At 43.1% G+C, this 16,238-nt stretch overlaps 1 protein-coding gene across 1 annotated transcript in view; it reads right to left on the bottom strand.

Annotated features, from left to right (window-relative positions):
• ABCA2 (ATP binding cassette subfamily A member 2) overlaps nucleotides 1–16,238 on the bottom strand; it is a 693,258-nt gene that overhangs the window by 390,942 nt on the left and 286,078 nt on the right. The window contains exons 5-6 of the mRNA XM_078642051.1: nucleotides 6,215–6,336; nucleotides 433–534 (exon numbers count right to left, since the gene is read on the bottom strand). Of these exons, the coding sequence (XP_078498177.1) occupies nucleotides 433–534; nucleotides 6,215–6,336 (224 nt within the window). The remainder of the gene's footprint in view (nucleotides 1–432; nucleotides 535–6,214; nucleotides 6,337–16,238) is intronic.

Raw genomic sequence — 16,238 nt, 5'->3', positions numbered from 1 at the left:
TCTAAGTAAACACAAAATGTGATGGGCGGGATGCTTGAAAAAGGCTACGCCATTGGTCACCGCACAGGCCACCCACCAGTCTGTCGGTTTTCACACACTATACCAGCTCACAACGATACCAGCCTTGGCCCTTCGCCAATAGAACCAGTACAACCTGAACTGCCCAGCCAGGTCCCCAATGGATGGCTGAGATTTAATTGAGCATTCTTTCCAATACTTTGTTTTGGTGATCTCATGCACATCCATGAAATTGACTGTATCTGCACTGGAGAGCATACAGTGTAATTTAAAACATTTCTTAATTCCAGTTCTAGGCCCAGTTTATCGCATCCCTCACACCAGTCAGGATTCTGCACTACCTCTCTCACAACCTCAGCCGATGCCTCACATCCATAGCACTCAAACTACTTGTACATCTTAAGCGTGCTTCACCTGAAGACGGAAAATCTCCCCAGCACCAAACCGGTCCCAGGGCTCCTTCGACAGGCCTTCGTCGGTGGAGGAGGGAGCCGAGCTGAGGAAGAGGCGGTACACCTAGAAGGTGAAACACAGGCAGTCAGCTGAGAACAAGAAGCCAGCAGAGAGTAGAGTAAGACATAGCTGTGCCATTTAGCAAGTGACATATAGTCTGTGTCTTAGGTGCACATTACCTAAAAGTGTCCCAATACATAATAATATTTTTTATCCTGTAAACATGAGATGCATCTTTTGTCTTGAGTCTACGAAATAGTGCATTGTGACAGGAAGCGAAGGTGCAAAGAGTTACCCAAAGACTGATTTATCTTTAACAAATCAGGCTCGCACATTTAAACTGAGCACAGTCTAGATCCCTCACAGCTGCTACACTAAGCCGCATAAAGTGGAAATCACAGTAGGTTCGACAACCAATGAGATTCACGCAAAGAATTATCAACCCCTGATTAACAAGTATTTAAAAATGTATGGAAGGCCTTGGAGTGTGACTTCATGGCAATAAAATCTGACACTACAGAAAACATCACAAATAAAAAATGAAAGGCCAAGGTAAAGCTGACCTTTGATGGTGAGAGGGACTGATGTAGCCATAATGGCAATAATGTGCCAACCTCTTGGTTTTTGTCAAGAACTCCTCCACCTCCTAGGCAAGCTACACTGATGATGCGTGTAACTAGAAACCAGTGGCTATGACCATCTCCATGGCATGGTAGAGTAAAAGAAAGTCATAGGAAAGTCCTACAAGATTGAGGGCACTTTGTAACAGGATGTTCTGCTTGGGTACTGGAGACTAAACAGAGAAGGCTGCAATATGGCAAACCTTTTTAACATACATACAATAAATATTTGCTTATTTTACACATTTAACTTTAAACATATTTCCCATTACATCAGTAGTGTGAGAATTACAAATGTGGCATGTTATCTCTTAATCCCGAGATGTGATTAGTCAAGCGACTCGTGTTTTACTCTGCACGTTTCGCACAAGGATGATGCATCTGAGCCCTAATACATCTTAGTTTTCTATATGTCCAATATCCATTTAAATGTGACAATTGAAAACCCAGCGAGGACTATACTTTGTGACCTAAGAGGTGAGCACAATGTATTATTGGCATACAATTCTATTTATACTGGCACTTATTGAGAATATCACACAAAAGTAGAAATGTTCAGAAACCTAATGGTCTACTCATTGTCATCCGCAGCATTTATTATAAGTGTAACTTAAATTACATTTCTAAAGCCCTGCACTAAAGATATGGCATTTCAATTGCGCTCCGCTGCCTTTTGGCTAGGTCTGTGCTATAAAAATAACATACATCAATGCATACAAACCCCTCTTATATAATATAGTTTTACCAGGTCAAGGTAAAAATGCAACACAGCAAGCAAAAATTATGCCTCGTTACCACCATCAAAACAGCGATCAAAATGCTCGTTCTAAATGCAATAAAAAACTCAAACCCACAAATTTATAGCATGTGGAGCACAATCTTAAATTTGAAGGAAAAGTCGAGAGGAAAAGTTATTTCTGCTATTAGATTTTACCTCCCTCCCCTGTGTTTCCGGTAAAGTTGCAATGCTGGTCGTTACATGTTGTTTTATTACTTTTACACATATGGCATTAATTTATCCTTTCGCTCTCTTTGTGATATTGTTAAGTCTGTCGAGCAGGCGAATTGACTCACTGAAACAATGCACAATTAATTGGCACTCAACTGCTGGTTAAGAATAAACCCTTCCTGGGCCCTTCAGTTCTTTGTTTAAGTCACATATTTTTTTTGTTATAAATAGACTAACAGAAACATATCGTTCACCAAACTCCGTATTACTCTTACGTACTAGAAAAATAAAACAATGTAGCAATCAATGAATGGAAATTAAAAAAATGTAAAAACTATTTAATAAGTAATATCAGACAGAAAATATTAAGTGACCTTAAATTCCCAAAATAGTTTTCAATATCTTTTCACCCAATAATAATATACATAAACAAATACTAGAACATTTAGTATAGAGCTGTGGTTCTAAACATTTTGACTTCTGTGGTTCCCCACTTAATTATTACTTGAGTCCGGGGGGCCCTAGTGAATCATTATTTGAATTCGGGGACCCCAACTGAATCATTACTGGAAGCCGGTGATCCCGACCTAACCAGTTTCAATTATTTGAGCCACAAAACAATACACAAAAATAAACACAAAAATACTGCAACACGAATTCACCCCAAAAAATATATAAATGAAGAAAAAGTTTAGTTTAATCACAACAAAAATATTTTAAAAAATGTAACTTTAATGGGAATGTTTGGAGTGTTGAAGTTCAATTGAGGCCACCTATCGTCTGCACTGTATTCCGTTTGATGCATTTAAATGCTCAGGAGAATCAATACGAGGATATCAGTTTTTTAGCCTCCAATTTTACATTTTGCTTTATCATATTATATATACCTTATTAATCTATTAATATTTATTTTTCTAAGCAGTTGCGGACCCCGTGAGTAGGTCCTCAGGGTAAGAACTGATGGTAAGAACTGATGGTATAGATAATACCATATCAAAAATTAGTTTAATTAATCAATATACATTTAGTAAAATATATTTGCAGAATGGGAAGTTTTAGTAGCTTGGTCGGTAGCAGGCTAAATTCAGGTCACATTCATACAGCAGGAATCTGCACCAGCTTTCAACTCCTCTTGCATGTGCAGGTAACAAACCTGGCTGTGGTGCCTTCCAGGCAAACAGAGGAAGAATCTGATCTGTCTGGGGTGGTACTCCAGAGCGCCGGACCATTGACCACTCTGCCTGAGGCTGGAGTACCAGACATCATTGATCATAGCATTCCTTTACAATGGGGCAATTCAGCAACCCTAGTTACTGAGCATGATTTGTCATAGGGCACAAAACTGCTAGTTTAGCACTGGCCTCAGCAAGAATATTTTGTACGCTTAGATTAACCCCGCTAATCAAGAGGCTAAGTTAAGTAATACCGTATAAAAGGGATTAATTCCATTATAGAACTACATTGAGGGGCTTTATTTGTCCCTGGTAAAAGGTACTTCTCATGCCAGAATTGATCTGGTGCCAAAGGCTTCTTGTGAGTTTTTTTATTTAACTATTAACCCTATCCTCCTTTAGGCTATTATTTTCCTCTGTGCTGTATTTGACCACAGGTAGTACTTCTGCTATGGTTAAGTGTTTCAATGTAGAATGTGCTTGTGATAAATTACAGTACTCTACCAAAGGATATTTTGCCACACAGTGAAAATGCACTCAAAAATGCAGCCCTGGCCAGCCACCTCTTCCTTAGACTCCACCACTAGGAATTGGCTAAATACGTACATTCACTCTGAGCAGCACTCTGAGCAGCACTTCGATTATTCTGAACCCTTATTACATTAGAAAAGCGATGCTGATGGCCAGCACCAGTGTTCCTCAGACCACACTGCCTTCACCTTCAGTGAGACTTGAGAAGAAGCCGATACCAGAAGCTGGAGTCATCACAGAAGAGACCACAACCTGAGCCGAGCATTCACAGGCAATTTGAGAAGTTCGGACTTTCTCCATTATGTCGAAGTGGTTCCCGTATGAAGCGAGAAATAGGTTATATGGAGATTAGGGACTACTGTCCAGATTTTCAAAGAAAAAGAGTGATTGATGTCCTAGTTGCATCTTCTTTAGTGCTAGTGCCAGTGAGATACAGACTTTAATAAAAGATTTTTCCATGTATATAAATTTCTGCCCGCCTCTGTCTTTGGCGTGTAGATCTCCGGAAGTGAAATCCGGAGATCTACACGCCAAAGACAGAGGAGTGCCATTACCAGTCCGAGAGGCCCAGCATTGAAAACGTGGGACCAGTTCTTAATTAATAAAAGAACAGCGTTTATCGCAATTTAACGCCCTTTCTTGACGCCTCCTGCTGCTTCTAAGGGCACCGTAAGTCATTATTACGTTGTTATCACAAACAAGGAAGTATAAGGAAATTTGGATAATAACAAGGTAATTAAGGGACATTATGATCACCCCAGGAATAAAATAATTTACCATATTACGGGACATTGTGATCATCCCAGGAATAAAAGAATTTACCAAATCGAGCTCTCATCTGCATTTTTTAGATATTGTGATAAAGAAACTTTTTGGTCCTGAAGAAGGTGCGATTATCACCTATACACTGAAACGCTGCGTCGACTGTTTTTAAATTGTTTCTTAATGACTGTTTAACATTTGTCTCCTAAAAGGGACATAAGCGAATAGGAATTAGATTGTAACCCTCAGGGAGGTCCATACATGCTCTTTTTATGTAAAGAATACAATTTTTTAATTTAATATCCTTATCTACATATCATTATTCTTGATAAATGTTGCAACATTTATGTGCTTTCTAGACTGCAACAGTGTGTGTCCCCCTTAACTTGAGACCTCTCATAACTAGTGTCTTTCCTTGGAACTGTTTATCAACAGTAAATTTTGATGGGTTTGTCTTTAACTAATAAAGACAATATAACAGGGTTAGTCTTTTTCCTTGCCTATTGACCCCCCTCCCTGCATAATAAATAGGGGTACCTTCCTACATTTTTTTCTGTCTGGCTATTTCAATAATCCAGGTGACTTAGTATAAGCACCTAGGTTAGAGTCTTCCTGGATGAGTCAGGGAGCAAGGGAAGAATGTGACGTAGTAGGCCCAATACATGAAAGCATGAGCCAGCTGTCTGAGCAGCATGCTCTTTCATGGTAAGAGTCTGTTCCATTAGGACACATACGTTTTTCACACAGGTTTTAGGGATAGGGGGAGTGCCTAGATCTGAAGGCCACCATTCGGGGGACCACCTTAGTTGGGCTTCCCAAAAAGCATTATTTCTGTCTTCCCCACATTGCACTGTAAAAAATGATTCCTCATCCACTGAGAGATATTTCTCATTCCCTGGGAGAAGGAGGCCTGCACCGAAGGGGTGAATTTTGTAAATGGAAAAAGCAGTTGGGTATCATCTGCATAGGAGACAGGGGTTAACCCACTGTTCCTCAACAGATTGGCCAAGGGAGCCACATAGATATTAAACAAAGTCGGGCTCAAGCATGAGCCCTGTGGAACTCCCCTGGACAATTCAGTTGCAGCTGAGAGATATGAGCCTAGGTTGACCGCCTGGGTGAGAGAGGAAAGAAAACTCGTCAACCACTTGAGAGCCAAATCGCCAACTCCAATCTCCCGAACAAGATTCTATGCGAAACCGTGTGGAACACGGCGTACAGATCCAACAGCACTAGAATCGTGGAGTTGCCTCTATCTAGGGACATCCTGATGTTATCGGTTACCTCTAGTAGGGCTGATTCCGTGCTGTACTTGGGGCGGAAGCCTGATTGAGATGAATTAAGGCTGCCAGTCCGTTCGACATGGTTGGAGAGATGGATATTTATATGCTTCTCCAGAAGCTTGCCCAGAAAAGGGAGAAGAGAAATAGGTCGGAGATTCTATCAATCATGGAAGGCACCAGCACATGGTCTACTACTCCAACTTTCGAGGTCATGTCGACAGTGCCAGCTTCCTGCTTATTCTCACTCAACACAAGTGAATGTGGACTACTACTTTAGAAGCGTTTGACCCAGTAACTGCTCAACTGGCTCGCATTTCATTAGATACTCATCTATTTGGTTAATAAAATGAAAGTACACACATTTCTGCTACTGCTTGGCTGGAAGGGAAGAGAAGAAAATATGACAGGAAATGGTCTTATCCTTACCTCCTTCAGGTTGATGCTGGATTCGAGTAGCATGGCTGCAGTCTCAGAGGGCAGGGAGAGATTCTGCGTAAGAAACTGGCGAAATCCATTCTTGTCCTTCACAACAGAGTCTAACGTAAATGCTAAAGCCAAACAAAACGAGAAACCCAATATGAGGTCTACTTTCAAGCTGGAAAAATAAGATGAAGAAATCTTATAACAAATTTAAAAAAGAACTAGCATAAACATCCAACGAGTAACCTATCCCAAAAGCAACTAGAATCATGGAAAAGTTAAGAAATCAAAAATACCAATACCAGCCAGAACACAGAAAGACAAGGTTGTGATAAGCTACCAGTGGCCTACACAATTACCAAACACAACCCTGATAAATAAAGCCTGGAATAAACCCAAACACCAATAAGAACAAGCAATGATAGGAGTGAACCCAACCACCGATATTAAAGGAATTAGTTTTAGAACACAGTGCAAGTTGTGCTGTCAGTTACTTGCAACTCTAAACGCCAAGCAAACACAAAAGCCAAGGCCCACTACCCAGCTGACTAGCTGCACGTGGCAAATGCACATCTAACAGTCAAGTAATGTATTGGAGATGCAAAAAAGACCAATTTTACGTAAGCACTGAAAGATTATTGCAACTCATTTACGATTTAATTAAAATCCCCCATAGCAAAATATGAAAATATGTGTTTCCGTGGAGACTGATTTTTTCAAGGCTAGGACATTAAAACCGAAAAGAAAGGAAATTCAGAACCTCAAACCCAATTAGAAATAACTGCATCCAAATAGGACTCAAACGGACAGGGTGAACACTGCAAGTCTTTCAGAAAAGAGAGTTACTAGGTGCAAACTTCTGGGAAGTACAAACATTCCATTCAATATTATACAGAAAGGGATATGACCAAAAGAAACGTGTGGCATAATTAACCATGAACCCATATTGTAAACAGAGTCTGCACTACAAAAATGCTTTTCAAAAAACGTGTACTGGTAACCATGAAGTCAAAAAGTGCGATTCTTCACAGATAAATATTTTCAATGTTGTAAATCAATGCGTCTAGCAGTATGGGCATCAATTCAAAGGTGCATTCTGGGATACAAAAATAAGGTGAGCAACTGGACTGAAAGGTGTTTCTCACAGGTTACAAATGCTTCAAAAATGCTAATTGGCCCATCAAAGCAGCTTATGAAACTTAGCCAGACATCTCTATTGGAAGTGAAACTAGAGGTCCCTCAACTTTGTGGCGGAAACACATCTCAGCCAGTGGCAGTCACCTCACAAACAACTGAATTTGTGTTTGATTGTGAAAGGGATAGACATCTAGTTGGCAATAGTAATTTTAAGCGGGTATTTCTTCAAGAGAGGGCCACAAATGAACAAGTAGTCTTTCTTTCTTTCTTTATTCGGTTTTTTATCAGAAGAAAAAAACCATAAAAGGAATCATTACAGATACAATACATTTTGTAATTATACATCTAAAAAAGATAATAAATATGCATGGTATAAAAAATATGTGCTAGCTCATGTATCCCGAAAGGGATTAAATGTACAATATTACTTAGTACAGGAGTTTAACAATCATAATTACCAGTTAGTGGTTGGGACACGATCATTGTTAAAAAGAGAGTAAACCATACAAGTTAAAAACTTCATTACAAATTAGCACGATGTCGAAAGATGCATTTCAGGAATCTGACAATGTGCCTCGATATCCCCTCCTCTTCCAGAAACTGTAAACAGAGCAAGGCCGGACGGCATCTTCTAATGCCCATAAATTGTAATATCGGCATCAACCAAATCTTTCTGTGTTCCGTATAGAATTTACAGAAAAATAGGGTATGGATTGTTGCCTGCACCGACATATCATCGCAAGGGCATGGAGGCAATTCTATAGCCCATTTTTTGGTCTGCGGGAAAGCAACCAAACGATGGAAGACATTCAGCCTAAATCTAACCAAAAGAAATCTTTCAAACACAGAGAAATTAAAGGTTAGGTATGGCTGAAGAGAAAAATGGATTGAATGGCTATGGACTGTTGCACAGATGGTTTTATGATCTCTTTAGGCAATCTTAGTTCATCTAAGTGCGCTAGGCACAGAACCTTCAATGTCTTCCTTGGTATGGAGCGGATAGAGGAGAGCACAGAGTAATGTTTTTCTACGCCTAGATCAGTTAAAAAACGTTTTACATATATCAACCATCCAATTTTATGGCAATGATCACGAGACATACAATCTAAAATAATCCCCTGCGTAAGAACTTTTTTATCCGATGACCAGATACAATGCCACAAAAGGAGTGGTTCCGTTTTTACTAGATCGGTCAAGTGGGAATGCCCAACTCAATATGGCAGGCATATGTAGAAGTAGTCTTTGGGGCAACCAAGAGAAACCTCAGGAAAGCATTTTCCACAGATTGTAGGGCATTATTTTTTGCGTACCCCCAAAGACCTGCCCCGTATAGTGCCACTGATTGGCATTTTGCCTTATATATCTGAAGAAGTTCTAGTGGGGGCCTTTTACCCAGTTTTTTTTTTTAATTTACCAGGGCCATTGTAGCTCTCATTAAAAGAAGTTTTCTAGACTCTATGGTTTGTTTCCAGTTGAGTCTATTATCCATTATAATTCCCAAATATGGGTACTGATCTGTAGAACCGAATTTCTCTTTTCCTAGGTATGTATTGGTTTGCCTTTTTTTCCCCAGGACCCACCGTCATAACAAAAGTTTTTTTAGTGTTTATGCCTAGGTCCAGATTACTCATAAATTGTGCATATCTGTTTAGTGCCTTCTGCAGTTCAAGGGGCGTTCTGGCGAGTATCACCGCATCGTCGGCATAGAGAAGAGCGGGAATCAATCGGTTGTTTACTAGAGGAAGGTCCCGGCTCCCAGTGATCATATCCCTCTCCAGCCCGTTAGTATAAAGCGTGAAGAGGAATGGGGCCAGAACACATCCTTGTCTCACTCCTCTCTCTATTCCAACCGATGCGGTTAACTCGCCCTGTGTCCCTAACCTCACCCTTGCTGATGCGTTCGAATACAATTCATGCAAGAAATTCAGCAAGGGTTCTTCAACACCCATTTCCGCTAGAATCGCCCAAAGCTTATTATGGACTACGCAGTCGAGGGCTGCTGATAGGTCTACATAAACCATGTAGACCAAGCCTCCCTTTGCACTAACACATTTACCTAGGATCAATGCCAAATTTAGGGCTTGTTCTGTTGTCCCGAAACCTTCTGAAAACCCATATTGAAGGTCCGAGAGGATCGCGCCATTTTCCGCCCACTGCTGGAGGCGTTAAAGTATGACTCTACCCACCACCTTTCCCAAGGAGTCCAGCAGTGAGATCGGGCGATAGCAGGATACCTCCTGACGGTCCCCCTTTTTGAAGATGGGGACCATAATTGATTTGGACCATGAGTCCAGTAGCCCCACCTCACAGGATGCCTTAAAAACTCTTGTCACCAGTGGGGCCCATAGATCTAGATTGGACTTAAAGTCTATTGGGACCCCATCTGGTCCCGGTGCCTTCCTGTTTTTACTAGATGTAAGGGCTAAGAGAACCTCTTCTATTGTAATATCTAGGGGAATAGGGTAGGGGGATACAGATTGTACTTGCCCCAAGCCTACTTGTTGTCTCCAATTATCTGGCCCTTTTGCAAAGATCTTTGAGAAATAGTCCACCCAGGTAGATTCATCGATGGCAATATCGAAACTTGGGGCCGATTTATTATCAGTTAAATACGGAGACTTGACCACTGCCCAAAATGCAGAACTATCTTTTTGTCTACAACTATCATATAATTGGACCCATAAGGCCTGTTTTAATTCCTTTTTTCTATCCTTTAATGCTACATTATACTCCCTCCTGAGCTTCACTATATCTTGAGGGACCCTGATTGATTTATTAAGTGCTTTTTTTAGTGTGGAATGGGCAACAGTACATCTGTGGTTAAACCACCCATGTTTTTTCAGTTTATTAATTTTCAAATTTACAGAAAGCTCCTTGTTTATAGCCTTTAAGATCACCTCGAAATTTGTTAATACGTCCTCATCTTGGGTAGACAAATCGAAACATTTAAAGATAGCAGAGGGAGCTTTAGTGAGAACTCTCTTAGTAATTTCCATGGGGTCGATTTTCCCCCATTTTAATGAAAACCCATTTATTTTATTAAGGGTCAGAGTGTTTTGCTTCAGAACGCTAGTTAAACTATGCGTCCTAAAGTTATGACACAGTCGGAGTGAAATACTAAGGGCAGAATGGTCACTCAATACAGTTTTATGAATCTCAAACTCTGTTACCTGCTGTTCTAGTGTCGTAGATAAAAGTATAAAATCTATCGTATTTTGCCTACCACCACCAAGAAAGGTCGGTTCATAGAGAAGGGAGGAGGGATCTCTTGGATTAACGATAACAAGGCCCAGATCAAATAATATATCGTTTAGAGAGCTTCCAACTCTCGAATGGGAGAAATGGACAATCGAATCATCCTTTTCATCAGTTAACCCGTACAAGTTAGGGCTGATAGATTGCCATAAGTATTGATTAAAATCGCCACCCCAGATAATTAAGGCTAACCCTACAGAGCCCCTAATGAGGGTGGACAGTTCAGCATGCAACTGAGACAGTGTATTCACTAGCTCTCTCTCTGGAAGATTGTTGTAAAAATTTACCAGAATTACTGTTTCTGCCTTATTAAAGCAGAGAGTAAGTATCTGGAAGTTCACTTCTAATTTTACGGGGGGATACTTCCATAGGCCCTAGGGTATTAGAAATGTAGATAATTAAACCTCCTTTAGCTCTACCGGAGGGTACTGCTACGGCCAGGGAAAAGTATGTTTTAAAACCCACAAGATGAATTACAGTGGTGGACCACGTCTCCTGGAGGCAAATTATGCCAAAATCCTGGATGAAAACCAACCAAGAGCTATTCTCCACCTTATGTCGTAGGCCTGCTGAATTCCAGGATAATATCCTGATTGCCAATTTATTCGGGGCTTGGTTAATATCCAATGACCTAATATCAACCCACGCTCGAGGGACCCCTTACGGGGGCGTTATTTTAGCCTTTTCCTTTTGGGGACAGTGGTGCTCTGTTTCTGTTTGGCCAATCTGACTATTCCCGGCATCGAAATCTTCTCCCCCCAAAACTATAAGTTTCGATCCCACTGATGTTTGTACAGGTACCGTTTTCTTGACCAGATCACCTTGGGGGTCATAATGAATAACCTGCCCTTGCGTTCATTTTTTAGGTGAAAGGTGGTTCCTGAGTGGGTGATTTAGGAGTCAATCTACTCCGTCTAAACCAGAAAATTTATTAAAGCGATTGAAAGTGGGGATTTTAAAATTCAGGTCAGGACCTTGACAAGCCCATTCTCCTGTTGTGTTCGATATTAGGGACTGTGGATAGAAATAGGTAGGGTCACGTGTAAAAAAAAAAATGTCCCTGCCTCTCTCCATATACCAATCCCCAATATAACTGGTGGCCCTAGGATATTGAAAATGTATAATGATTATGTCCCCCCTTATATCCTTTGGCCTATGCCCTAGCCAATCCAATCTTCTAACGTGAAGGATTTCGCTGTTGATATTTAGTGGTAGAGGTCTACTTTCCCTCAACCAATATACAATTTTATTTTTTAGGGCTTGGTAAAGTTCAATTTTTCCAGCTTCCAGTTTCGGGACCCCTGTTAGTCCCGCAACATACGGTGCCGCTTCTGGAGGCAGATCGACTTTGGGAAAAGCAGCTTTTAGTTTCTTCGGGGCGAGGTTTTCCTGGTGTTTATTGGTTGTGGGCAATCTTATTCACTACGGGCTCCACTCACTCCTAATCGCTTCGGTACTGCCAAGACCTTATCAGGGTGTAGTGAGGATGGTATATTCGTTTGGGAAGTAATCGGGGGATTCGCATTGGTTAGCACATTTGTTGTTGTAATCCCTAGAAATGGCGGAAGGATGTATAGTTTGACTCTGTCTAGAGAGTGCTAATTCTTTCAAAAGGTCAGTATTGGCAGTGATTGCATTTTATATGGATCCTAAATGTTCTGCCAATCTTTTGACCCTCTCTACTAGGGGTAGTAAGAGGGATTTGAGTAATTGTTCAATGCCCCCCAGGGATATTTGTATCTCGGTAGATGTTTGGGGACTGTTATCGTGCATGATCTTCTCTGAAACAAGTCCAGAGTTGAGTGCGGAAGTCTTTGGTGTTTTTGCACGTCTACCATTTTGGGTGTTTCCCTTGCGCTTTCTTTTCTTCAACGGTGGCCCTAAACTACTCTGTTTGTTGGATTTTTCCTTACTTGGGGGCTGTGTTAACGGAATTGCCGGGGAGCCCTCGTCAGATTTTTCTGCAGATTAACTTATGTTCATATCATTTGTTGTTTTATCCCCAAGTAATTCTAAGGACGCAGTTATATCTTGTAGTAAAAGAGGGATACTAGGGTCCCCATCTATGTTTTTTTAAGAATTAACTGGAGAGGGAGATGATACATGGCGAATAAGACCCAGAGATGAACGTCTATTTTGCGTTAGTTCCGCAGACAAGCTCTGTTCCGTAATCGCTATTTCACGTTCCAGCCTTGAAGTTTCCCTGGTAATATAATTGTCCAGGGTACCACGGGTTAGCCCAGCCCCCCGGGATTTCCTGGCGGTATTAGTCAGCGAAGTCATTGATCTAACAAAATTCAGCTAAATGGAATAAACAAAGGGGACTACCACAACAAGTCAGAGCACGTTCCACTCTATATAGAAGTACAATCTGAAACGTTATCGCATTTAACTAAACCCACAATCATACCAAAGTAATCCTAAGAATTATGGTGTCTCCATATGTGCCACAGTCTTACTTTACTCAGATGTCAGAGGGGGGCTCAGCCCAGCCTCGTCCTGCCTCAGACGGCCCGCCCTTTGCCCGGGCTTAGCCCGGTCGCACGCCCGCGTGCGTGGATGATAAGTGAACTAAGTAGGAGGAGGTAAGAGCGGGAAGAGGACCAGCTGCGGCAGGTCAGGAGCCGCACAGCACGCTGGTCCTCGCAGTCCCACAAGCGGCCAACAGATCCGACCCCTGCCCCAAGACCGGCAAAATTCCCGGTGAGTATGTGACAGTTCCAAGAGTCACCAACAGCAGCAAAGCGACCACTGACTCCCAACACGAGCGGCACCGTAGTCATTTTTGGCAGACATGATATTGTTTATATGAATAAGAGGATATAGGAAAACTCTATACTTTGGCAACTTTCACTTGGGTGGAGCACTGAGCCCCCTGGACCTTCCACAGAGGCGGAAACCTCTGTGTGGATTGCCTTTGTACAATTTAATAGAATAATGCACGATTTATTTGTTTTGAATAGCACTGCGGATGACAAAAATGGTATCCTATAAAAAAAGTAGTAGAATGAGCCCTAGTGAAAAATATGAAGATGTAGGTGCCTATTGCAAAGCCATTTTGGAGTACGTAAAGTAGTACTGCGGTAGTACTCCTACATGGCTATGTAAATTTGCCCCATCCCCTATAATTTTTTTTTTTTTTTTTTTTTTTTTAAAAAGACCTTTATTGTCCAACATACAGTGTACACAGCATCATAGCTTACAACCCAGTCGGGCCAGCTGCAGATAATGAACTTTGTGGTATATAAGGTAAATGAACACAGCTTTAAGTCCGGCAACCCTGGGGTCCGGCAGCGTATATCAGTACATCACATTACACCATAGCTTGTATACATTCAGTGTCTAGTAAGTGTGTGGTCAATGGGTTTTTCTGTATGGAGTCAGAGGATCGAAGTGGCTGTGCCGCATCTACCCTCATCAGTGGCCGTGGTGACAGCCGTGCCCGTCTCGTCCAATATGAGTCATTGGAGAGTGCTGCTGTGTGGGTCGACATTCAGACGGGCTTGGTGTCATGTGAGGGAGCGTTGAGGGCGCTCAGCGACTAAGTGCATTTGGGGCGTGTAACCTCCTTGTGTATCCATTTCGACGGAAAGAGTTGTTCTGCACCTCAGTGCCCAGGCGAGGTGTCCATGCTTCGGCTGTCACACCCGAGGGTGTCCTGTGGCGCAAAAATGGTGTAAAGCATGAAGTTGTATGTGTACGGGCATGGTCTAAGGGAATATGAAACCAAATCAACAACTAACTACAAAACAGGTACATGGGTTTCATAGGAGATAGGTAGGGGCAGGTATATGTAGAGTTCGCCAGTGCGTCGAAGGGGTGGAAGTCTGAATCAGCGTGTCAGTCGTGTCTCGCGGGGTAGGCAGGCAGGGGGGGGTCGGGGCTCGGGAAAGTGCAGGTCGTCTGTGCAGCGGGGCCATTAGGGGGGGGGGGGTCCCACGAGTAGCTGGTGGGTGTGGTATGCCGGTGTGGAGCTCGGGCTCCCGTCGCCGTGGCACATGTGACGGTGCGTTTACGGGATTGGGGCAAGTAATCGCCAGTGTGAGACATGAGAGTACTAGCCAGACAGTGTGCTGAGTCTGGTGGCGATGGGAAGTCGTGTGGTGCCTCATGCGTGTTCATTACGGTGTCGTATCAGGGAGTGGGGGTGGCAGTACATGTTCCTTCACGTGATTCCCTGTTCTGTACATTTCTGTAGGAAGGAGTGCAGTATGTCTTCCCATTGTTGTGCAATGGGGAACTTTCTGAGCCCTGCTGTCTCTTCCCGCTGCAGGACAGAGCTTTCAGCCCGTGCCCAGTTTGTCAGCGACAGACACCAGTGTCGGAGGTGGGGGGGTGTGGCCGCCTTCCATCTCTTGGTAAGCAGTCTTTTGGCTGTGATAAGTCCGAGATCCCAGTATCTAGTCTGGACTTTATTTAGGTGCGTGCGCTTATACAAACCCAATATACAGGCTTCCCACGTGCTCGGTACTTGTTCCCTAGTGCAATGTCGGAGTATCATGGTCACTCCGTCCCAGTACTGCTGGAGGGCGGGACAGAGCCAGAGCATGTGAAGGAGATCTGCGCCTATGAGAGAGCAGCGGCCGCAGGCAGTGTCTGTTACTGAAAAGTATTTATTTATCTTGTCAGGGGTGAGGTATGCGCGGTGCAGTATATAAAATTGTATAATTTTAAAGCGAGGGCTGCGGGGGATGTTCACTGGGCCAGCCAGGATCATAGCCCACTCTTTGTCCGTCCAGTCCCGCCCTCTGTCTGTCGCCCATTTTTCCCTTAGGTGTACAGTCGTCGGGTGTGTATGTAGGAGGAGTGCTTGTGTCAACCAATGAATAATGTGAGTACCATTGCTCATGACATGCAAGTACTGTATGAAGTGGTGTGTCGGTGGCTCTTTAGACATGTCCCCCCAAGCGGTGGTCAACGCGTGAACGATAGACGCGTGTGTTAGGAACTGACCGGCTGGGAGGGATGCATCCGCTACAAGGGCTGCAAAGGGCAGGAGGGTGCCGTCGGAGTAAAGGTCGCCCATCGTGTCCACCTCTGCGGTGATCCAGCTATCTAACCGTGCAGCCGTCAGGGTCCCTGCCGTCGTCGGGGTGCCTAACCGCGGCAACATCGGCGCATATGGTGTTGTCGCTCGTGTTAGACGCAAGCAGCGGAGGAAGCATCTGTGTGCCACTGCGAGTAGTAGTTGCGGTGGTCGAGGAGTCCGAGTCAGCGGATGGAACAGTACATGAATCTGGAACAGAGACCAAATGGTGGTATCCGTAGCCGAGTCGCTCAGGTTCTTACCACCCAGCCAGCAGGACACCCACTGCATTTGTGCCGCTAGATAATATAACTCCATGTTTGGAACTGCTAGCCCGCCATTGCAGTGGGCATGTAGAGTTTCGTCAATGCGACCCGAGGCCGGCCTTTGTTCCAAATCAGGTTTCGTAGCAGGACCTCGAGGTCTCAGAACACCCGGGTAGGTACATATGTTGGTATGTTCGCAAAATAGTATAACAGCCGTGGTAGCATTATCATTTTGGCTAAGGTTATGCGACTAGGGACATTGAGCGGCAGTGTGTTCCAGAACCCCACCTGTGCTCTGGTAGAGGCGATCGCCCTCATCAGATTGCCTTCCAAGATGTCCATTGGA

The sequence above is a fragment of the Lissotriton helveticus genome, chromosome 5_1 (assembly GCF_964261635.1).
Source record: "Lissotriton helveticus chromosome 5_1, aLisHel1.1, whole genome shotgun sequence".
NCBI classification, from domain to species: domain Eukaryota; kingdom Metazoa; phylum Chordata; class Amphibia; order Caudata; family Salamandridae; genus Lissotriton; species Lissotriton helveticus.
Note: the sequence above shows the minus strand (reverse complement) of the source record. Positions and strands in the feature narration are given on the sequence as shown.